The sequence below is a fragment of the Epinephelus fuscoguttatus genome, linkage group LG3 (assembly GCF_011397635.1).
Source record: "Epinephelus fuscoguttatus linkage group LG3, E.fuscoguttatus.final_Chr_v1".
Classification (NCBI taxonomy): Eukaryota; Metazoa; Chordata; class Actinopteri; order Perciformes; family Serranidae; genus Epinephelus; species Epinephelus fuscoguttatus.
In genome coordinates, this window is record NC_064754.1 from 30410730 (window position 1) to 30433828 (window position 23099).

At 42.4% G+C, this 23099-nt stretch overlaps 1 protein-coding gene across 1 annotated transcript in view; it reads right to left on the minus strand.

The window, feature by feature from the left end:
- The window catches only part of pkd1a (polycystic kidney disease 1a), a 92166-nt gene that overhangs the window by 6982 nt on the left and 62085 nt on the right, over positions 1–23099 (minus strand). The window contains exons 26-53 of the mRNA XM_049572407.1: positions 22494–22815; positions 22099–22315; positions 20832–20991; positions 20577–20723; positions 20258–20402; positions 19684–20019; positions 19414–19502; positions 16768–17086; positions 16084–16261; positions 15673–15937; positions 15395–15590; positions 14356–14526; positions 14110–14253; positions 13808–14018; positions 13590–13716; positions 13377–13487; positions 13051–13100; positions 11679–11893; positions 11489–11567; positions 11248–11363; positions 8517–8719; positions 6841–7035; positions 6570–6709; positions 4913–5043; positions 4477–4585; positions 4212–4337; positions 3195–3366; positions 2764–3054 (exon numbers count right to left, since the gene is read on the minus strand). Coding sequence (XP_049428364.1) covers positions 2764–3054; positions 3195–3366; positions 4212–4337; positions 4477–4585; positions 4913–5043; positions 6570–6709; positions 6841–7035; positions 8517–8719; positions 11248–11363; positions 11489–11567; positions 11679–11893; positions 13051–13100; positions 13377–13487; positions 13590–13716; positions 13808–14018; positions 14110–14253; positions 14356–14526; positions 15395–15590; positions 15673–15937; positions 16084–16261; positions 16768–17086; positions 19414–19502; positions 19684–20019; positions 20258–20402; positions 20577–20723; positions 20832–20991; positions 22099–22315; positions 22494–22815 — 4965 coding nt within the window. The remainder of the gene's footprint in view (positions 1–2763; positions 3055–3194; positions 3367–4211; positions 4338–4476; positions 4586–4912; positions 5044–6569; positions 6710–6840; positions 7036–8516; positions 8720–11247; positions 11364–11488; positions 11568–11678; positions 11894–13050; positions 13101–13376; positions 13488–13589; positions 13717–13807; positions 14019–14109; positions 14254–14355; positions 14527–15394; positions 15591–15672; positions 15938–16083; positions 16262–16767; positions 17087–19413; positions 19503–19683; positions 20020–20257; positions 20403–20576; positions 20724–20831; positions 20992–22098; positions 22316–22493; positions 22816–23099) is intronic.

The window sequence follows — 23099 nt, forward strand, 5'->3', positions numbered from 1 at the left end:
TTTAAGAACTGTTAAGAGCAGTTCAACCAAAAATAAATTGGGTCAAAACCTGAAAGATTGGCTCTCACATGGAACCAAAAAATAACAGGTTTTCCATGAGCTGAAAAGTGAACCGTGACGACTTGGATGAGAAATCATCACAAAAAAGAGTGCAGTGGTCTCAGTAGTTGGTTCATGCTTGTTGTTGGGTAAAAACTAATATCTGTAATAACAGAACAAACGCAAGGGATCAATGCGATCTGTGATTTAGCTACTACTGTTTACTTCCATTGTGCATTGTGCAACGACCTCCACTGATGACACATCCTTGATTATAATGGTTCTACTCAAAAGTGGTAGAAAAACAGGCTGTTTCGCTAGATAGCACCAAGGTTCCAAGAATCCTGAATGAAACCAGTTCAAGAACCAGAGGTAATGTGGTGGAAAGGAGGTTTTAGGTTCACCAAATCCTATGAGAAAAAACCCTGCCCTGTGTAAATCAGTTTCTCAATACTTTAAGACTTCCCCACTCTCGTGTCTCTCTGATCTGAGGTCATGTATTTTCACTGAAGATGTACGTCAAGAAAAGCAACTCACACATAAATGTAACAGTTAGCCGCTGTAGTCTTTAGTCTTTTAATGTTGCTCAAACATGAGAAAATAGCGAATAAAAGAGCAACTTAAATATATTTGCTCCCTTCTTGTCCTCTGGAATGTGCCTGGGTCAACACACTCTTATATCACTCAGAGTCCACTGATTTTTTTTCTTTTGTCGTATTTCTCTTCCTTGCGTATTTAGACTCCATTGAACTAGATTTTTATTTTTATCCACGAATAAAGTATTATATCAAAGTAGAAAAATAAAAAGACATAAAAAGCAACTTAAATTTACTGTTACTAACTGATCAAAAAACTGTGTAGCTACAAGCCAAAGAACCCTGCCTTTGACACAATCACTGCCTCAATCAGCTGATTGCGGGGGGATGTCTACACTTCACGTTCCAACAACAATTCCAATAGTTTCAGTGAGTCTATTTCCATCCTCCCATGATGCACTGTATTTATGCACATGTCATCAAAATGAGAGTTAATATAGAAATTATAATTTTGGCTCCAACAGTGAATTTGTTAGGGACTATTTTCAGCCATGTCTTAATACACACATGGTGCTAGTGATATTTGTAGCAGCAGATGATTTATGTGGGATTGACTCATTAACATGTCACCCAGTGTGAGAGTGTGGCTCACTGATAGCTTTTAATAGTTTTGAAGCGCTATGGCACAAATATATCAGGCTCTGATACACACACAGTACGTGATTAGTTCAATGATCATTTTGGTCTTTCACAGAACATATAAAATATCATCACACTCATCACTGGAACTGTGATGGATGCTTATAATGGACAATTTGGGTAGTTATTTTACCGTTCACCATTGTCCTCTCTTCCAAAAAACCTGAGGCTTTTCATGTGTGTGTGATTTGCCCATCAAATGTCTTGATAGCAATGTCCCAGATCTCAGAAATTACAGGTTCCCTGTAGAATGTTTGACCTTTAGTTGCTCCATAAAGCAGTTTTTGGTTTGTCTTGTGAGGACACAGAAACACACATCTGTGCACAGGTGCATGCAATTGAAGAGTTACCCATTCCCGCCAATGTTAACACACTATTCTGCTGCTATACAGGTGACAGTAATGTGCCTAGATATGCAGCAATGTCCCCACAGAGGCAGGGAAGAAGAAGACTAGTAAATATTGATGTAAACAATGCAGGTTTAACACTTTTTGGAGGGAAATACATTCATCATATTTGTTAGATATTAAAGATATACACAGTTTGTTTTGGTGAGTAATAGTAAATGCAAATATAACTTTTGTTAGTTTAAAAGGCTAGAATTACCACCTCACGTTTTTTGCACCAGTCAAGCTGCAGTTACAGTTTACAGCCATGTCAGTGAATATATGTATGCTTCACACACGTCTTCCCCTCGGTGGCACAGAAGAGCTATGCCATCAGCACAGTTTCGAAGTGTGCACCCAGAATTAGTGTCACTAATTCATAAGCTGACCAAATGCCTCCCATTCTGTTCCTGAGATATGACGTTAAATAATGGCCAGAAAAGTGTTTTTGCAGAGCCTTATGATGTCACAGTGAAGTTCACCTTTAAAATTCTGAATATAAAATGTCAGCACTTCATCATTTTATCCTATTAGACATTTGTGTGACCAATGGCCAATGTTTCATGACATCACAGTGATCTTGACCTTTAACCACCAAATTTGAATCAGTTCATTCTTGAGTCCAAGTGGACGTTAGTGCCAAATTTGAGGAAATTCCCTCAAAGCCCTCTTGAGATATTGTGTTCACAAGAATGAGACAGACACAGGATCACAGTGACCTTGACCTTTGACCATCAAATTCTAATCAGTTTGCCTTTGACTCAAAATGAATGTTTGTGCCAAATTTGAAGAAATTCCTTTGAGGTGTTCTTTAGATATTGCGTTCATAAGAATGAGGCGGAAAAGGTCATTGTGACCTTTGACCACCCAGATCTTATCAGTTCATTGTTGAGTACAAGTGGATGTTTGTGCCAAATTCAAAGAAAATCTCTTAAGGCATTCTTGTAATATTGCGTTCATAAGAATGGGATGGACAGACGGACTATGGCTATCGCTAGCACAGAGGGGTAAAAACTCCACAGGGATCCCTTGACCTGCTAAGTACACCGTTATTATCACTGATAAGGCTGATGGCCAAACCTACAAAAATAAAAACCTCTTACCTTGAGCACCAGTATGAACAACAGCAAGGCAGACATGGCTGTGTACATCTGACTCTGTCTGGCCAGGGGGTAGAAGTCAGTGAATGCGTCCCGTGGGTGCTTCAAGTACGACGCCCACTGCTGCGTGGCCATGGTGCAGCGGCTCAGGTGCAGCCCGCACACTGAGGCTGCCAGAGCCAGTTTGCAGATGCCCAGGAGTCTCCAGGTTGACAGCAGGTACACATATCCCTCTCTGAGGAAGCCCAAGATCCCCCGCACCAGGAAATACAACACCAGGGCGAGGAGGACGATCTGGAAAATGGGAAACATTAAATTGGAAACATGTCGCCAAAGTAACACAACCAAGGACAGGGGAAAAAATTCTGGTAAAGCTTGGCGGCAGGTAGTTTTTGTCATCATTGACAGTGTCAGAGAGGGTTGCTAAGGGTTACCATGAGAAGCAGCTGCAGGTCCAGGCCTGTGATTGGCCACAGAGTAATGACAATGAGGTCAAGGCTGGACTGGGCACGCTCAGAAACTGGAAACTCAAACAGGAAGGAGAAGACAGCCAGGAGGTTTGTGTTGATGTTGTAGAGCGAGAACTCCACAAACACAGCTCGGGTGCTGCGAACACACACACACACACACACAGACACACACACACAGACACACACAAACAAGTACACACTTAATGGACTGTGATACGATCAGGAGTCAAGAAAGTTCACGGTCACTTCCTGTTTTGGTTACCTCTCTAGTTTGGAACCAAATTTAATATGCTATTTATCTAATTCAAGCTGGGTGTTCCCTTCACATTAAGTTTGATTTGATATGAGATATAAAAACTCGTTTTTGTTCAACAGACACAGTTTAGTGTGCTGTCAGAGACCTTCTTATTGACTCTCAGTTGCTCCCCTCTGAATATTTGCAACCTGATACCAAATGTGGTATTAACAGGAATCCAGTTTTGTTTGTGCCATCAGTTAGTATCCTCAGAACAATTGCTGAAAGCCAGAGCACATTCTCAGCACATTCTTTACTGCATTGTTTCTACGTTTTATTTGAATATTTGATGTTTTCATGTGCAACTTTTAAATGACTGCGGGCTGAAAGACAAATTGTACTTCAGGGAGAATCAAACTGCACTCGCAGATTTATAAAGCCACGAGTACCCATGGTTCTGTTTGGTTCCAATCATTGTGAAACTGTGTGCACGAGCCCAATTTTTACTCCCTTGCATCTGGCCCCTCGACTTTGGAGCAGCGTGGCCAGTGAGATCAGTGAGCAAACTTTAAAAACATAAAAAATTATATCACATAAAACCGTTTTAATTGGTTTGATTGCCTTTGCTTTTGGATTTAATATCTGTCAGGGCACTCGGATGTTATTCTTCTGTTCTTTTTTTTCAACTTGGATTTAAAATTTCTGCATTTCTCAGTTTTTTCCACTCGTCTTTCCACTTTCACTACCTGTAGTCGAGCCAGTGCAGCTGCTGCAGCTGCTGTAGCGAGGCAGAGGCCTCCTCCAGGCTTCTGTTCAGCTGGTGGACCACATCTCCACTGTTATACACACTCATCTGGCCCAAACGCCACGCCCTGGAAAGACGAGTAGGAGGAGACACAGCGGAGAGAAAAAACAACAACATATTAATGAAGACCAGATGTTAAATAGATACTGATCTGAGTTAACTCACAGCCTGCTTGGTTAAAACCAGGCTTTCACTGGTTTCCTTACCAGTTTGTATCGCTAGCTCCGAAAGCAGTGAAATTCTCAGCGTCTTTGATCAGAGATGGAACCGTGCCCTCTCCCCATACGCTGTCTCCTGCTCTGAAACCACCTGCAACTAGAAGAAAAAGTAAAGTTCTAACAAGATCAAGCCAGATTAAATTCTATGTATTAAATCAGTTCTTAGAAGAGTACATTCAAACATGAAAGAGAATAGAGTAACTCGAGATGCTGAACATTAAAAATTTCATACAGTTGACTCAATATTATTGGAAAAAAAAAAAGAAAGACAGACACCTGTCTCCAAAAACATCTTTCATGTGTACAGATTCAGTGAGCTAGTGAGGCTTTCTTGTTTCTTCTGATCAATGGAGCCTCAATGTCAATCTCAAGCTCCCACAAGTTCACAACAAACATACAGACAGCAAAAGTATTTTAATCTCACCTTTCAGATCACGGATCTGACGGAGCCTCAGCGTGCCGAGCAGCAAGCTTCCTGTGTCCCTCAAGAGGGCAGAGTCATCTAGTAGCCGTGGCAACAGCGACTCATTCAGCCACACCAGAACATCATCTCGACTGAAAGATTAAATGAGAGGATTTGAATATATTCATACATCTTTCGTGTTTGTCATATGCTAAATTACAGTGTGGTCACAATGTTGGATCAACATTTGCTGACAAGATCTTACAGCGTGTTTGTGTGCATGTACTGAGTACCCCCCCTCCCCCCTACTGATGTTTCTTTGTTGTTTATTCTTCCTTTTGTGCCAGGGGACCAAAGAAATCCACACTACAAATAAATAACTGTTTTCAAGTTATTCAGCTCTCCATTACACAGCTTTTGAATGAGCACAAATTTGTAAAACCATTTTTAAAATGACCTTTCACAAGAAAAACATGAAAAAAACAACTGCTTCAAAAGCCTTTTACTATAAATAAAATGTCATAGTTCCCTCTGGAATATCTATTTTATAATGCTGTGGAAACAACAGTTCTGCTTCAAACGGCTGTATTGATTCGAGTTTCTTGCTAAAAACATTTTACAAGGCTACATTTGAACATATTGTGAGGACTTTATAATTTACCTTCACCCAATAGTCATTTTTACTGAATAGAGCTTAAACACATCATAATGAAACTCAAGGCAACCTCCGTCAGTGGTTATTTGCGACCACCAGCTACTAACAACGAACTTTAACTAGCTCTCCTTCTGCCGGTTTTTTGCAGGGATTTTTCGATCACAATGTAAAAGTTTAACAGGGAAACAAAACAGTGCACCCCCTCAACGCATGGATACCAAGGTTACTGTGTCCTTTAGTCCTAGTGGCGCCTTAGGAAAGATCTCTTTTTGTCCCAAATACGTTTTCTATTGTTTTGGGATGACGGGACACTGTTAATCTTGAGTCCTGCTTTTTAGCCTGCACAAAAATGTCGTGACACAACGGAAAAACATCAGTCAGCAAGGCAAATATTAGTCAATACCGATGTGCAGCCGATAAATCAGTGCATCCCTACTTTTATATTTATTTATTTATTACAAACAAGAACAAGAGCTTATTGGAAATCAACATGAATAAACATATAAAAATATAATTTTATGTTACCTTAATGTTCTCCATGTACACTCCTCTTTACCATACCCATCAATGCTCTAGCATCGTACTGTGATGATGACTCATCAAGGTGAACTGCATTACTAGTACTACAGGTGGTATGTTATATCTATGTGTATGCTTTTTTTTTTACAGGGGGTGGAGGGGTGGGGGCTCCTTGGCACCCTTGGCAGCCGCCTATGCCACCTATAGGTAGATCTGCTACTGCACCAAGGATCTGCTCTACGTTGAACACACAAAAAATGTGGACAGTTTGTTTGAGCAAATGTTTCCCCTCTTGTTCTCTTTGGGTTTGAGGAGAATGACGCAACCAGTCGCAGGAGCACACAAGAGAAACACACTTCACACAAGACAGACCCACAGAAGGTCACCTTTGTAAAATGAAATGCCTCAATCTCAATGGAACAAATAAATAAAGGGTTGACATTTTTCAAAAGATGATTCACATTATTGAAGTTCGTGCGTGTGTGTGTGTGTGTGTGTGTGTACCTGCTGATGTTGTGGTACTCAGGTGTGTGTAGTGCTCGCTGCAGCTGAGTGCGCAGTCTCAGGCTGTGTGTGTCTTTGGCCGAGTCAGAGTAGTTGAGAAGCAAAACCACCAACAGGAAAAACATGTAAACCAGGAAATTCTGAAAATAAAAAGCAACAATTCTGTTAACAAACAAGAAATGGAGCTCTAAATGTCGACAGCACGGTAAAGACACAGAGAAAATCTCCAGCATCATCACTCTAACCTTGCACGTCTCTCTTTACAACTCACCTTCAGCATGGTGTGCAGCATGTGGACCTTGCGGGCCTGGTGTCGAGCCTGAGACAGAGCGAAGCCCTGAGGCGGTCTCACCCTGGGGACCCGTTGGACCACTCTCTCCACACGGGGGAACTCCACCAGCACATCCTGGTCCTCTGGACGCAGGCGAAGCACACACACTGCATAGTAAACTGCCTCACACAGCACCTGTGGGGCAGAGGACGGAGGGAGCACAGAGCTGTTAGGTTGGGAAACTCTTTCAAAAGTCAAGAGGTTGTTGAATTTACTCGACCCAAAAGTTAAAGTAGGAAAACCTCAGCTGAGATACAAAATGTTAACATGACCAAAGCCAAACAGGAATTCAACCAAAAGAACATTAAGATGTGAGCAGTAAACTCCAGCTTTTCAGGAGCAACTTGAAGTCAGCACATTTTATCTCGATCTTCAGCTGTGTATTCACCCACTAGTTGCTACCTTTGTCTGTAAAGGTGTCTGAAAAGTTCAAGAACATTTGAAAGCTCAGAGCCTCTTGGCTGAAATAAGCTTCCTTCAGAGGCTGAAAACGTGGTTGATGAGAGTGGTTGAGAGTGAACCAAAACTTGTTGCAGGTCCTAAGACCAAAACAATGAGCTGGAAGAAACTGAAAAGCTCAGTAGAGCTGAGAGGAACTGCAGAGTCTGGTGATAATTCTCTGTGGGTTCTTCACTACAAGAGATCTTTCAAATTTCAAATTACTCATTTGATGTGTTGTTAATATAAAAATCTTGACTACTGCAGGTGGCACGGTAATGTAGTGGTTAGCATTGTCACCTAACATCAAGAGGAGTCCCTCTGTGTGGAGTTTGTATGTTCTCCCTGTGTCAGTGTGGGTTTTCTCTGGGTACTCCAGCTTCCTCCCACAGTCCAAAGACATGCAGGTTAATTGGTGGCTCTAAATTGCCCATAGGTGTGAGTGTGAATGGTTGTCCGTCTCCATGTGTCAGCCCTGTGATAGTCTGGCGACCTGTCCAGGGTGTACCCTGCCTCTGGCCCAATGTCAGCTGGGATAGACTCCAGTCCCCCCGCGACCCTCAAGAGGATAAGCGGTTACCGAATATGAATGAATGATTATGTTTTTTGCTTTAACTTGTTATGAAATAAACATTGATTGCACAATGTAATGACTATAAAATTATGACACCATATCCGTTAAGACTGGTTCTCATTACGACTTGCTTTTACTCTGCAATTCTGTCTGCCATCAGGTACGACCTAATGGGAAAATGAAGGCTTGATATACAGCACGGCACAAAGAAAGTGTGTCGATCATTGCGCAATCAAACCAGAGAGAGAATTGCACTTTGTTTTCGCCAGTAGCTATCAGAAGATATCCCCAGTTACCGATAAGTAACAGTTGAAGTTTCTTGCAGTTACTATTCCCAGTAGTGGGAATGGTGTGAAGTAACTGTGGAAACTGTGGGTGTTGCTGGGCTCTGAGAAAAACAGAAAGCAATCAGGTTGTCTTTTTGAGCTGCACTACAATAATACCACATGGAAACACTATGGGAGAAAGTTGAAAAATTCTCTCCTCTTAAAACAAATAAAAACAACATCTACATTCACATCATGTATGTGAATGTAGAAAAGAGCATGTGTGTGTGAGGTAAACCAGCATCTCTGAGAATAAATGTGTGTTTCTGTGTGTTTACCTTGACTGGCTCCAACAGCAGGCAGGAACACAGGAAACTGGCAAAACAGGAGATGAGCCACATCATGGCCATGTTGTCACTGAACCCGTGACCAGCCCATATCGAAACGCCATTGGCCAGAGCGATCCCTGCCCAGCTGCCCCACAGGGCTGCACGTCCACACCAGGGAGGAAACCGTCTTGGACGACACACGTCTGTCACAACTGGATAGTAAAAAATAAATTAATTAATATAAAAAAAGTTGTAAAACAGAGTAGTGTAGAAAGAGGAACAGAGAGGACATGAAGGTCTCAGAGATAAGACAAAGCAGATAGAAGACAGAAAGCAGTAGACCTCTGAGAGCTTATTATTTCTCAACAGTTCCTCAACAGTTCAGATGTTAGGAATGTGCATTTTTAATAACCTAGGCTGATAAATATTTGAAGGTTTTTTCACACTTCACAAAAGGAAGTGTGTTCTTACAAACTTTCTTTACCCACAAGGACTCCAAAGTCCACTCAATGAACACAGTCACTAACAAAGTTTCCCAAAGAAGATTAAATGATGCTGTCAGGACTTTGGACCCAGTGCCTCAGTGCCATTTACTCTTTTCTCTGACAACAAAGGACTTGTTTTGCTTATTAAACATTCAGGCAGCAAAATGACGGCATGATGTATATACTCTGGTTTCACATCAAAACACAGCTATAATGGCTTAGACACTCAGCCGCCAGCACTGGGCTCATTACTGAATGAAAGTAAACCCAACTTACTCATCTTTCTTTTTTAAAAGTAACAATCAATCTTTGCTCTTTACAGGACGACAGTTACAAGACTTATCCTAAAAATCATGGGTGATTCATGTGTCCCGTGTCAAGAGCAAAAGCAGAACAGTTTGTAGATAATTGATCTATGAGGAAAATGACTGTCAGATGCCCTTTAAAGTCTTATTACGAGATCCTTTACAAGGACTATGTCGTTGTGATGGTATTTAAGATTTCATGTAATTGGCAGAATAAAGATTATTTTTTGCCCCTGCATTCAATTTACAATCAACAACAGGACCATTATCACAAGGACAATATAGGCGTACAGTATTTATGAAACAGCTAAAAGGGACATTTTGGAATTAAGTTAAAGATAAAACAAAAAATCCACAGATTTTACTCTTTGAATAAAAGTTATTTATCCTATTATTAATGTGAAAATGCTCCTAAATTAACTGAGAACCAGGTCTCTGTGTGATTGTACAAGATTCCATTGGTCACAATGTGAGGCAGTATGTTTTACTATTTGCCTTTGACTTAAACATTTGGTAACATGTTTTTGTTTTCATTTATCAGGGGTGCAAACAATAAAAATAAAACCTGGCATTGATTTTGTTTCCAGTCCCTTTCCTTAAATCTTTACAACTCACACGTGTTGCGTAAGATTTGTTACAAAATGAGCCTCGTCATATGTTTTCAATGAAACAGCTCATCGACCAGCAAACGAAATTTTTCTCCACTTTGGGTTTGGTTTTATTTTTCTTTCCAATCCAGCCAGCATCCTATTATTTAATCTCTATTCAAATATTATTGTAAAATGTGAGTTTAATGTGATGGTTTCTTTAAAGCATGAACAATATGAAAGATTTACGGTTGATCCTTGTGTCTGGTTCTTCCTGCTCTGAGCATACATGTGAATAATTATATGATCATTTGAGAGTTATTAAATGTTACACTTACACTTCACAGTATGTAGGATGTTATTCTCTATAAATATGCCTCATTCTTTGCACTTTGCAAATAATTTTTTACTCTAAATTGGCTCTTTAGAGACTTCTTAACGTATTTCACTGCTGTAAAGATGTTTTTTCCCCAACACTAGGGCTGTCTATGCTGTAATAAGACACAAATACTTTTGAATTTGGTGCTACATGACTAGGGAAAAAGGCTGTGGCATTTGCTTTTGCTCAGTATGTAGAAAACCTGCAACTAATGCTCCGGCTGGTGATGTAATCTGAGTTGCCTGTCCGTAAACAATATGGCGCCCAGCTAGTATAAAAACGATCTTGTTCTACAGTTAAACATCAAGATATGATATGTTTCTAGAGACATTTTAGGCAAGCAGTAACAGAATGTTGATTTACATTTGATCAGCAATGCCTTGTTTTACTGCTTGATCTCAGTATGTCGAGCCTTCATTTTCACAATAGAGAAAACAGTATGGCGCCCACTTGCTAAATATGTGTGAAGTTTTTCTATTTAATAGTATGCACCATTGAGGATAACACATTCGAAAATGTTTTATGTCTGCATAATGACAATAAAGTTCTTGAATCTTTGAACAAGTTCTCGAATTACAGCCAAACAGTGCACTAAAAGATGTTATTGAAAACATTTTAGGCAAGAAATACAGCAGAATCTTGGTTTATGTTTGGTCAGCACTGCCTAGTTTTACTGTTTGATTGGAGTTTGGGCTGACTATGAGAGAAAGAGAAACAGGGGCCGCTCTCTCTTTTGACTTCTTCTATACTACTATAATATATTTTTATACTCTCTATGTCTGTGGTGGCAGGCATATGAAAACAAGTACAATCTGTAGTTCTAGCAACAGCCCTTGAGCCAGCAAAAATCCGCTGGATGACACAAAACGCATCATCCAGGAAATGTGAGCTTGAGAGATGAGCAGGGAGATTTGGGTGCTAGTTACATGGAGGGAAGCGCTAAGATAACTTTTGATTGACAATCATAGACACATACACACACACCTGTATTTGAGGTGAAAGCAGTTTTTGGTGGGTCTCTTCTCACAGATTCCAGAGGGAGAGGCTCATTCAGCTTCTGGAGGAGAATCACTTCAGTCTTATCTCCTAAAATGCTCGACCTGGCACACACACACACAAACAGGCAATGGAAACAATAAATATAATGATTAATTAAACTCAAGCAAATGCACAAACATTCCAAGTAAAGCAAGTGAATCCATTTACTTCAGGAGATCAGACTTACAGGTCAGCCATCTCACTTTCATCTGCCTGAGGAAAAAAGTTCTGTCCATCTGCCAGGATGTGTTTGATCAGATCCTCGTCTGTGAGAGAAACCAACAGCTTGGACTTCAGACAGTGTAATAATACAACCACATGCTTTATATGCTCAATAAGCTGAATAACAGGTCTGAAAGCCCCCCTGCTTTGGTTACCTGAGGAGGTGAAGTATTTGTTGCGTTGTTCAGTCCCGTCCTCGTCCTCAGGGTTAAAGTTCATGTCGACACCCAGGTGCCTGCTCCCCTGACCCCTCTTCAGCCTGGGCAGCCCTGCCCCGTGGCCCGCCCCTCCCACCACAGACACATCACTCAACAGCTCCGGCCAGTCCCTGTCCTCCAGCTCCTCCTCTGCCATGCACCAACTTTCCCCACTGAAACAGACAGCAGAAGATGCTTGTTAAGACCCTCATCACACAGAGAGCGTTTTGCAGGTTGAAAACTTGAGGCACACCACACTGCCTTTTATTTAATAGAATGCCACTAGTGGAAAAAAACGCTTCTTCTAATTATCCCCTGTTATCAATCTACCGCTCTTTTATTTATTTTATTTATTTGACAGAATCTAGATCCTAAAATGCTGAGGCAGGCGGTACTTGCTGTAGCTCTGGTTGAGGGTGAGAGGCTGTCAGTGAATAGTTTGTTGGGCACAGGGAAACAGAGAATTGTGTGGGTACATGAGACCCTAAAAAAGAGGGTGGATCATGGAGAGTACCACCAGTTGGTCCAGGAGCTTTGCCTCGATGATGGCTGTTTCCAGACATATTTTAGGATGACTCGGAGCAGTTTGACAAACTGCTGTCTATTGTTGGGCGTACAGCTCTGGGTATCCACTAACCGCTACCACCAGTTTCTTCTCCACTGTTTACCAACTGTAAAGTTGTTGTCGTGACCACCACAGAAGACCTGGCTCTCAAATCATCCGATTGGACAATGAGAAAAGAGATGACGTGAGGTGTATTTTTGCTCTGTGTTGAAGTTTTTTTCAACTCAAGGTGTTCAGAGCGCTCCGGCAAAAACGCCAGGCACTTAGAGCGCATCGAAAAGCAAACAACTCAAGCAAAAAGCTTCATTCTCATTAAAAACTATTACTAAAAGGTGTCTCCAGCTGTTAAAACGTGTTCTCTGTGCGACTTCAGCACAACATTCTTCTCTGTCGCTGGTAAAACTTAACAAAACACTCATGTTTCCCAGAGGACAATTATAAATAACACTAGACTAAGTGCTGGGAAAAATTATGGCTTTTGAATTTATAGCTGTTTTGTGACAAGAGATGAATCACTTTGCTCATTTGACATCCAAGAAAGGCCAGTTTAAAAATATTTTTGATCTTTTCTGTGTCTTCTAGAGCACAATACTCTAAATCACTAACCATTTTCCACTTTTCTTTTTACTCTTTATGCACATTATTCTTGTATTCCCTCTAATCCCCACTTTATCTGACAGCTGGCAATTACGCTTGACATTTGTCTTCCAATAAGTGAAGCCCTGCATTATCTAAATGTACTGTCATGGCAACAGAGTAACTCACCTTTTGGTTGATGGAGTGGGCAAATCCACATTGGTTTCTTCTGAGTTGGTCTAAGCGACGGAGAGGGGTGGATGATAGATGGATCGAGTGAAGACAAAGACAGAGACATACACTAATGATCTCACAAGGGACAAGCATAACATTTTTCCTTCCTCGATGGCACTGTGTCTTTTTTCTTAAACAGTAACTAGAATGAAAAAAACATGGGATCTTTATCAATTTTATATTGATTCTTCAATGAAGTAAAAAATACATTCAGGCATCTGAGCGAACCCTATCAGGCATGATTTAATTCTACATTCCAACCCCTCCCCATGGGACTCTACCTCGCCATTAAAAAAGAGGAAAGAACTTCCAGCCATGGAGTCGTCCAGGAAGTCGTCAATCTCCACCGACTCCTGATCCACTTGCGGCGGCACCTGCTCCACGGAGACGCACTAATGTTCACGCACAGACACAAAATATTCAGCTTCATGTTTGGCTGATTGATGGTACCAAAAACCCTGATCATGTTATCGTTTTGTGCAGGTTTGTGTTACCTTGCTGCGGCTCATTCTAAAGAGCGTGAAGACAAGCAGGTAGAGAGGGTAGACAATCAGACAAGTCACCATGCCTGCTGCCATTGTCTCGCCATTCAGTGAAGAATACCTTGACACAGGCTGTGGGCTACAAGACAGGATGGCATTGAAATGTAGGAACATCACCTTTTGTCATGTGGACACAAAGACAGGTAGACTGAAAAGAAAAAATTCTATACCTGTATCTTTTGTCTGCCACAATGCCGTACCACAGTGTGTTGGCAAATATAAAGAGCTGCAGTAACAGAGCGCAGCACGTGGCTCTCTGCAGGCGGGTGAACGGGCTGCGGGGGGGTCTCTCCCACAGCGATAGCCACAGGTGACTCTCACAAAGCGCCCGCTGCAGCTCACATCGCAGTCTGCGGGGCAACTGACGAAGCACGGCCTCCTCTGAAGGTACCAGGAAGAAACAAGATGGAGTGAGCAAAGCTGCTGCATATAGCAGACGCTTATTACGGATGATTTGGTTGTAGTGTCTTACCTGAGGCCTCCACCTCGATCTCTACCCGTCCATCAGTCCTCTCATTGTCCACTGACAGCCACTCCTCAACCAGGAAGTAGTAGCTGCTCCCTGTCTGCAAGTCTTTGACCAAGACGTACTGCAGCATCCATGCTGGGGACAGACCTGGGGGAGGTTAAAAAAATCATGTTTACAAGAGAATCGTTCAAATACCAGCTGGTTCAAGTCTGTGTGATTGCTGTTGTGTGCGCGCATGTGAATCAGTACCCTTGTTGTCATGCCAAATTCGTATTTTCCAGACACTGCCCAGGCTGGTATCCGTGGCAATATGAAAGATGTCGAGAGCGTTGCGTGTGAAAGCTCCTCTGCTGTCGAGATGGCGGTGTCCGCTGCGGCTCTCACGTCCGTACAAACTGATTCCTACATGAGCCGTGGTGCCTGGAGGGACAGAGAGAGGAACACTGTATCAGCCATTCCAACAAACTCTGAACTCTGCAGTGACTCTCCCTTTGACCAACATACTTAATATGAAGTCATGTAGTTTTTACTTTACAAATAATTAAGGCACTGAGCTCAGCTGAATATGAAAATTATTTATAGCTTAATGTTCCAGTTAAAGCAGTGAGAAGTGTGTGGCCCAATGTAGCAGATTGAGGGTGCATATATTTCTGTGTATTCTGTGAAACAACTACTCTTACAGTTGAAATACATAGGGCACAGATGCAACATGTAGGGTTTTCCACCCTACATGACGTGTAGGATAAAACACAGAATTCATCTTTGCAGCGTGTGGTTGCTTGCCAGCTTCATTGCGTATGTACTGAGTTTTCCCAAGTGATACTGTAGTTGGTTATGCAGGGTTTGTAAGCATATAGGCTATATGAGCTGGTGCTGAATATAATTAACTGTATCGTTTTCAGGATGCAATGATTTGACTGGTCTGTTTTATTAATGTGAAATGTAAAAAAGGCACAAGGTTGCTCTGCTGCTTTGTATTGCCTCTGGTACTAATGAGGTATTAATTTTTAAACAGATTGAACTTATTTATTATATGCAGTTTTTACATGACGGAGGGCAGAGGAGCTGCAAACATAGCTTTCATGGCCAGCGTAGCAACTTCAGTTGAATATAATATAATAAATGTGCCCTGCTACCTGCATGCGGTGGCACACGTCATGTAGCTACTGTATATTTTGGCTGTGAGCAATATAGTTTATCAAAAGATAAAAGACTCAAGTGCATGTAACAGAGTAAATGTAACACATAACTACCCACCGCTGCTGACAGATGTCTAAAAGTGACCCACCTGCCCCTCGGCTCCAGCCAGTCTTGACCTGGACCTCATACTTGAAGAGTCCGTCTCGGCCACACAGTGGAACCACACCAGCCCGGCGGAGATCCAGCTGGTCCAACTTGTGCAAAATGGCTGCTGCCACAACATAGCTCAGTACGCCCAATACACACACCAACAGCACAACCAGGTTCGGTGCACCAGAACGCTCCTGAGGGAAAACAAAAATGGTTTAAGGTGTCTGCCAACCTGTTGCATGGGAACAAAAAGTGTTTGTTTTTTGTGATACTGACTGGCACTTTAAAGGTGATGGCGTTGGCTGGTACAAACAGGCCTGCAGCAAAGGCTGTGAGGTGTCTGGTGCGACAAACAGCTCTGCTGGCGTTGGTTTCTGCCAGGGGCACCATGCCATCTGTGCGCCACTGCTTCTCACTCTCACTGAAGTACTGACACAGAGAGGCAAACACGCCGACCTCCAGATGAACACCTACAGGCTGAGAGCTGGGGCTGCAGGGCGTGCTCACGTTGATAAAGTAGTCCAGAGTGGTGTCGTACAACCTGCGCAACACAGGACAGAGGGTTGTGATAGAATTGTACAGAAACTAAAGTACCTGCTTGGTAACCTGACAGCTTCTTGTTGAAAACAAAAATAAATAATTAGTATACATCATATCACATGGCAGTGGATGAACAAGAGCTCTTACTCTGGCGACAGGAAGAAGGTGTATTTCCTGTGATCGAGATCTTGCCCCGTGGTCATACTGAGTGTGATGCGTTTCTTGTCTGTGCAGTTGAACTCATTGGGTTTGTCATGTGAATGAAGGTAGGCTGTGATGTATGGCTCCTCCACGTCCCCTTCTCTTTTATACTTCTCCTTGGCATCTGGAGACGGAAAGGAAAAACAATGACAAGAATGAAACTGGGTCAGTGCCATCACAAATAAAAATATAAAACAGTATTTCTATTTAACCTCTCTGTACCTGTCATGTTGATGCATCTATAGATAGCATGTAATTTGGCATATATAAAAGCAATATGTCGGCACGCTCATTCAGAATACACAAAGCCTTTCTCACGCTGCAAAGGGTGCCAAAACAACACAGAGTGGTTCTTTATTGATCCCTGAGAGAAAATTGCAGCATCACAGTTTCTTGGACACATTCCAACAGAACAAACAATGAAAGTGAGAATAATAAAAATGAAGAGCCAACAAAAGGTCCATTTCTTTTATGATGCAGTCCAACACAAAAACACTACTATTACAACTTCTAAATACCTTCCTCACACAGATAAAACTCTGACTGAACATTGTAAGCCTAACCAATGGGTGTTTTTTTGTATCGAATACATCATATAATATTAAATATGTGGCGAATGTGAGAACTCACCCTCCGGAGAGGTGAAGTTGAGCTGCACAAACAGCCCTGCCTGTCTGTTGGTGTTTCCCGTGCTGACACTGACGATGACGGAGTCACAGTGGCTGATGTTAATTGCTCCAGCTGTGGGGACCCCTCCAGTGCCAGGACCCTCAGGACCTGCTTCTGCTCCGCTACTTCCATTGTTGACAGCAACGGTGATGGCGAGACTATCGTCCAGTCCAGAGATGGGAATCTGGGTGCCATTTTCAGTGCGGAACTCCATGGATGCTACCTCAGTAGAGACGGTGTAGTTTGCCACGTAATTGAAGGGGAAGGGGTTGGACTCAACCTGGTGAGGAAAGGACGATGGGAGAGAGGAGGAGGAGGAGCATAGTGTATGAGGCGCCTGATATAAAAATTTCATTTGAATATTCTAGCTGATATATCTTACTATATAATGACGAAAACTCTGTCTGTGTCTGTCTGTGTGTCTGTTCCACGTTTTTCTCCTCACTGACTTGGTCAATCCATGTGAAATTTGGCACAGTGGTAGAGGGTCATGGGAAGATGCGAATGAAGCAATATTACATCAATTGGCCAAAGGGGGGCGCTATAACTTTGAATGGGCATATCTCATGCCCCGTATGTGGTAGAGACATGAAACTTTGCACAGCGATGCCTCTCCTCACGAGGAACAAATTTGCCTCAAGAACCCATAACTTCCGGTTATATAGATTGTCCACCATTTTGAATTTTTTGAAAAACACTTAGTATTGATGTCTTCCTAGGAAGTTTGACCAGTCTGCATGAACATAATCTAGGGACCAATATCTAAAGTTCCCTGTTGGCAAAAGTTGGAAAACTTACTAAAACTGAGCTTCTATAAGGCAATGAATATTGCGGAGGGTGTGGCTCATCACATAAAGGTGTATAACATCTCAAGGGTTTCACTGATCACCACGCAACTTTGTAGGCATATGACCACACATAATCTGAGGGGACCCCTCCATTATTGACCCCATCAAACAAAATGGGGCGCTAGAGAGATAATTTCTTATCTAGGCCTAACTGCCATATCGATTTTTACTAAACTTGGTAGATATGTAGAACAGGACGCCTCAAGGTGACTGACCGGAGTTGAACCCAGGCCACAGCGGCAACAGCCCCGTACATGAGTCGCCTGCTCCACCACTAAGCCACCGATGCCCCAAAATGCTACCTGGGGCGGCAGTAGCTCAGACCCTCTGGTTCCCAACTTGGGTTGGGAACCAGAGGGTCGTCTGTTCGAGTCCCCGTCCGGACCAAAATATGGAGCGTGGACTGGTGGCTAGAGAGGTGCCAGTTCACCTCCTGGGCACTGCCGAGGTGCCCTTGAGGAAGGTTAAAACAAAACATTAAATAACAATTTAGATTTTATATGGGGTGCCTGACCAAAGGGCAGCACGGTGGTGTGGTGGTTAGCACTCTCTCCACAGCAAGAGGTTGCCTGTTTGATCCCGGCGTGTGTGTCTTTCAGACCTGTGTGTTAATGACAAGCAAGAGTGAAAACATTGAATCTCTCCGGCAGGCTTCCTCCCACAGTAAAGACATAGATTGGGGACTTATATGTAATTTCTGACAATATGTAAAGAAGTAAATAAAAAGTTAAATGTAAAATCTAAATCTACATATCAAATGTTAAATCTTAATGTAAATGTTAAATCTAAATGTTAAATCAAAACATTAAATAACAATTTAGATTTTATATGGTAAATTTAATGTTAAATCTCAATGCTAAATATTGAATCCAAATGTTAAGACAAAATGTAAATGTTAAATCTAAATGTTTAATCTAAGAGTTAAAAGTTGAATCTAAATGTAAATTTTAAATCTAAATGTTAAATGTTAAATCTTAACATTAAATCAAAACTCTAAATGTTAAATCTAAACATTAAATCAAAATTTAAATGTTAAATGGTAACTCTAATGTTAAATCTAAATGTTTAGAAAATATGCAAATAGCTCACACTGCATCTGTAATTTTTCCAACCTACTTTCAATGAAACTACGTCCATTTCCATAAGATAAAAGTATACTTAAGCCAACTAGCATACCAATCTGCCCCACTCCCCAGGAGTTGAAGTGCTGGGTGGAACCTGTGTAACAGCAGCAACAGAAAGTTTGCTGATATGGCAGAGAGTCAGGGAGGTCTGGGATCAGACCTCTGGTGCTGGGGTTTGTGCTGGCTAAATTAGTGTTGCTACAGCTGCTAAATGGAGGTCTGTCTCCAAAGCTGCTGTCTGCTTGCCTCCTGGCGAAACAGTCCCCTAGTTGCGGGAACTGAGGCTGACAAACTAGCTAAAGTATCCTTTTGTCATATGGACGTAGATGTGGTTTTCATATAAAGAAGGTTGGGAAAAAATGACAGACACAGTGTGGGCTATTTGCATATTTTCTAAACACTTAGATTTAATGTTCAGTTTTAACATTTATACATTACCAATTATATAATTTAATTTATATAATTATATCTAATAAAGTAAAACACAAAGACATGGAACACAAAACAAGATGTGTGTGCTGGTGAGAGACTTTAGCACAGGCAGTTTGTAATAATGCCAAGGTCTTTAACATGGATCCAAAGGGAAAGTTTAACACAGAATTTTGTACTCGACTGACACTTTTCCTTCTCATTACCTGAAAGAGCAGCTGCATAATGCTGTTTCCTGCAGCAGCTCTGCCAAGACTGTAGTTAAATGCCCTGGGGATGGAGAATCGCTGGCACTCTGGAAATAAAACAGGAGAGAGGAGGAGAAGATTAAACACTGATAAACACTGTTATCATGCATGTCTTTTTTCACTGTCCTGTTTATAATGTACAACTTATAGTTTCTTGGGGGATGGAAATGCCCACTTACAGAAACACAACTTTCATCACCTCGTGAGACACTAAATTCACAAGCCCACCTGGACTGTTGTTGCCATGGTAGCAGAGGAGGCTCTGGGGGTCCGCCAGTTTTCCTGTGGCCGCGATCTCAGCTCCCCTCAGCACAAGCGGCTCCTCGTTGAGCACCCGGGCGTGCATGAGGATCAGCATGAGCACAGAGGACAGGCTGTACGCCTTAGCCGCCACTCGCAGAGGGTGTGGTTCCAGAGAGGAGGGAGATGGGTCAAACAGGGTGCCTACTTGGTCCTCGCCGGAGGAGGCAAAAGAGGAGGCAGAGGGGGGTGAGGGGGAATCCAAGTAGGCAGGCTGTAGGTACGACTGGGATGTTGACTGGCTGACCTGATGGATCAGATCACCTGGAGGGAGGGAAGGAGGTGGAAACAAGATTGAGAAAAAAAGAAAGGTGGGGGGAAAGTTATAAGCAGCTATAAGCAACAGCACTAAGAATGAATTACCCTCCACTTAGCAATAACCATGCATGATTAAAAGACTTCCTGCTAGCTCCTAATTAATGTTACTTTCATTCACACACAACACTGTTCTGAAAAGATCAAAACACTCGTGCACTTACAGAGACACAAAAAACTTTCTTACCCATGATGTTCAGGATGTTGTCAGCTATCTCAGTCGGAGTGACGGTGCCCTGCTTGGTGTCAGTTTGCAGTATCTCAAGCATGGACTCAAGTTTGTTCAGAGTGCTGTTCTGACACTCCTCACAGATGAACTCTCGACTCACCGCCTGGCGATCACACAATCCATCATTCAATTGCTTTCATGACTGTCTCCTTTTCTGGTTTATACTTTGCACTTTTTTTTAAATACACTGCTGTCTTTATTCCGTTTTTTCCCTGACATCTTTCCTTTCCTTCCCACCTCACTCACTCTCATCCTCTCATCCTCTCATCCTGCTTACCGTGCACTGAGCCAAAGCAGCAGAGGTCTGCTTGATGTCGTTAACGGTGGTCAGGTCTAGAGCGGTCAGAGCCCTGGTGATGTTGCTGCGGACTCTGACTCGGTAACTGCGCTCCTCTCGGGACACCGGCTGCCTGGTCTGCTCATACTGGAAGAAGGTAAATAAAGGTATAAGCACAATTCATGTATTATCAGCTAATAAATAACTGGTAGGATAAATACATGAATCGATGTTGGCTGGCTTGGCCTCCCCTACCTCATTCAGGACTGTAATCAGAGCCAACGATAACTCTCGGACCCTCTGGGAGTCTCCCTGCTCAAGCAGCTTTTTGAGTTTGCTGTCTGTCAGCTCAGACAGCCAGTGGGGAAGGCTGTTGTACTCAGGGGGCGGATCTGGCAGCACAACTTCGATGGACCTGTACACAAACACAAAACAAAAAGCACTGTTATTGAATGTAGGCTTATAACTTTGCTATACTTGTGTGAACTTGGATGATCTCCTGCACTGCTGATGGTTTCATAAAAAGTGCTAGTTAACACAGGACCAACAAATGTACCTTCAATAACAGCATAGATTTTAAAAATTTCCGACACACATGTATATCAAAAATAGTTAGATCAACATCCAGCTTTGGAGACATGTAACACTAGGAGCTGCTGCTAGATCCAATAACAGTGTAGCAGTGTAGTGATCTAAAAAGGCAACACACTGCCCTGAAATGTTCTACCTAAAGCACCAAGTCTTACACAGGACTAAAATAAAATAATAATTGTAATAGATTTCTCTATATGGTCATCTGCTTCAGGCATGCTACATTACACTACATTACAATACATAGCCTACACTGCTAAATAAAGCCACACGCTAAAGTCAGGGAAATATAAACTTGGTTGCAGATATTGTAAATTTCTCCACAATTTCAGATCATGTTTTTGCTGGAACATGTCTGGTTGTGAGGATTTTGGTTCATAAGCTTATACTGGTGATTTTGTGCAATAGAAAGTGCCACTAAACTGCAATGACGATGCATAAAGACTAAAAGCGCAGATGCGGAAGATCCAGAAATGCTGGCCAATTAAAGCAGACTGAGCTTTTTCGAGAGGGTGGCTTCAGACGCTAAAACACAGTGTCTCAGACCGAGGTTGAATACAGGTGTTCCAGCACAGACAGTATGAGGAAAATAAAGTTTTTAAAGTAAAGTTTTTGACCATTAAAGCATGTAAACACATTCTAATAGAAACCTTACACATAGGTATGAACCTGAAAATGAGCACCATAGGTCCTCTTTGTGGTGAAATTCTACTTTTCTACTTCGACAGGAAGGTCAGGGGTAGACAACAGAACAAAAACCTCAGAGATGGCAGGGATTTACTGTACCTCTCAAACAAACTTCAGTTAATACACAGGCTAAGTGAGCTACAGTAGCGTGGGATGTAAAAAATAAAAGGTGGAAGCCTGAATCTTATTTAATTGGTCTCACAGCTGCTTAACTGAGCGAAACAGCTAAGTAAAGTGTAGTTACTTGTTGAGGGCAGTGATGGCAGCTCCCTGGTGGTCCTCCACTGTAATGGATACGGCTACACGGTTATGGGCTGAGCTGAAGCCTGGGGGCAGGAAGGCAGAGTGCTCTGGGCTGCTGCCTTTGTACACACAGAAGTCCTCACAGAGGTCTTCTCTGCAGCGCAGCACCAGCAAACTGTAGAGCAAAGGAGTCTCTGAGACCCCTAAATCACTGTAACCTGGAGGCAGGGAAGTGAGGAAGACAAAGAGAAAGGATGACAATCTTGGTAAATAAGTGATGAGTAATGGAGGCAGGAATCTGCTAATTAGACAGGACAGACATAAGGCAAAAGAATGAGAGTAAAGTAAGCATGTCAGGTGTGTGTGGCAGCGAGGCCACACCTCTCTCCTTCATACCTGAGCAGTTGAAGTGCACCCTGTCCAAGAGTGTGCGTAACCTCCAGACTTCGCCGTCGACGTCCCCGTACTCCACTCCCGCGTCCCCTCCCCCTCTCAGGTGACACTCCCCGCCAGCAGGGGGCATATTGTGGTGCAGAGTGATGGAGGCGACGCCGTCCCCATCCAGACTGCCATCGGTCACGTGCAAGGTGAAGACGTAGGAGTCTTCGTGGCGCAGGACACCCTTCCGCAGCACCAGGTTCATGCCGTCACTCCCTGTGGTGGTGGAGGAGGAGTCCAGGACCAGAATCTCGTTCTGCAGCGTCCTGGCACTCCAGCGCTGAGAAGCAAAGAGAGAAAGGTTTTACTAAAAGCAGAATTATATTTCCTTTATATAATATTTATTGATTTGAGTATATTTCTGATTAAAAAACATAAAAGCATTAATACATGAGCAGCACTAAGGCAGACTAAAATCTTTCATTAAAGGTAGGGACAACGTCATGTTTCTTTCTTTAATTTGTTTTCATGTTTGTCATACTGTGTTTGATTCATTACAAAAACAAGGAGCCAGCAGTGATGGGCAGTGCCAATTATATAAATGAATGATTCGTCAGATACCAC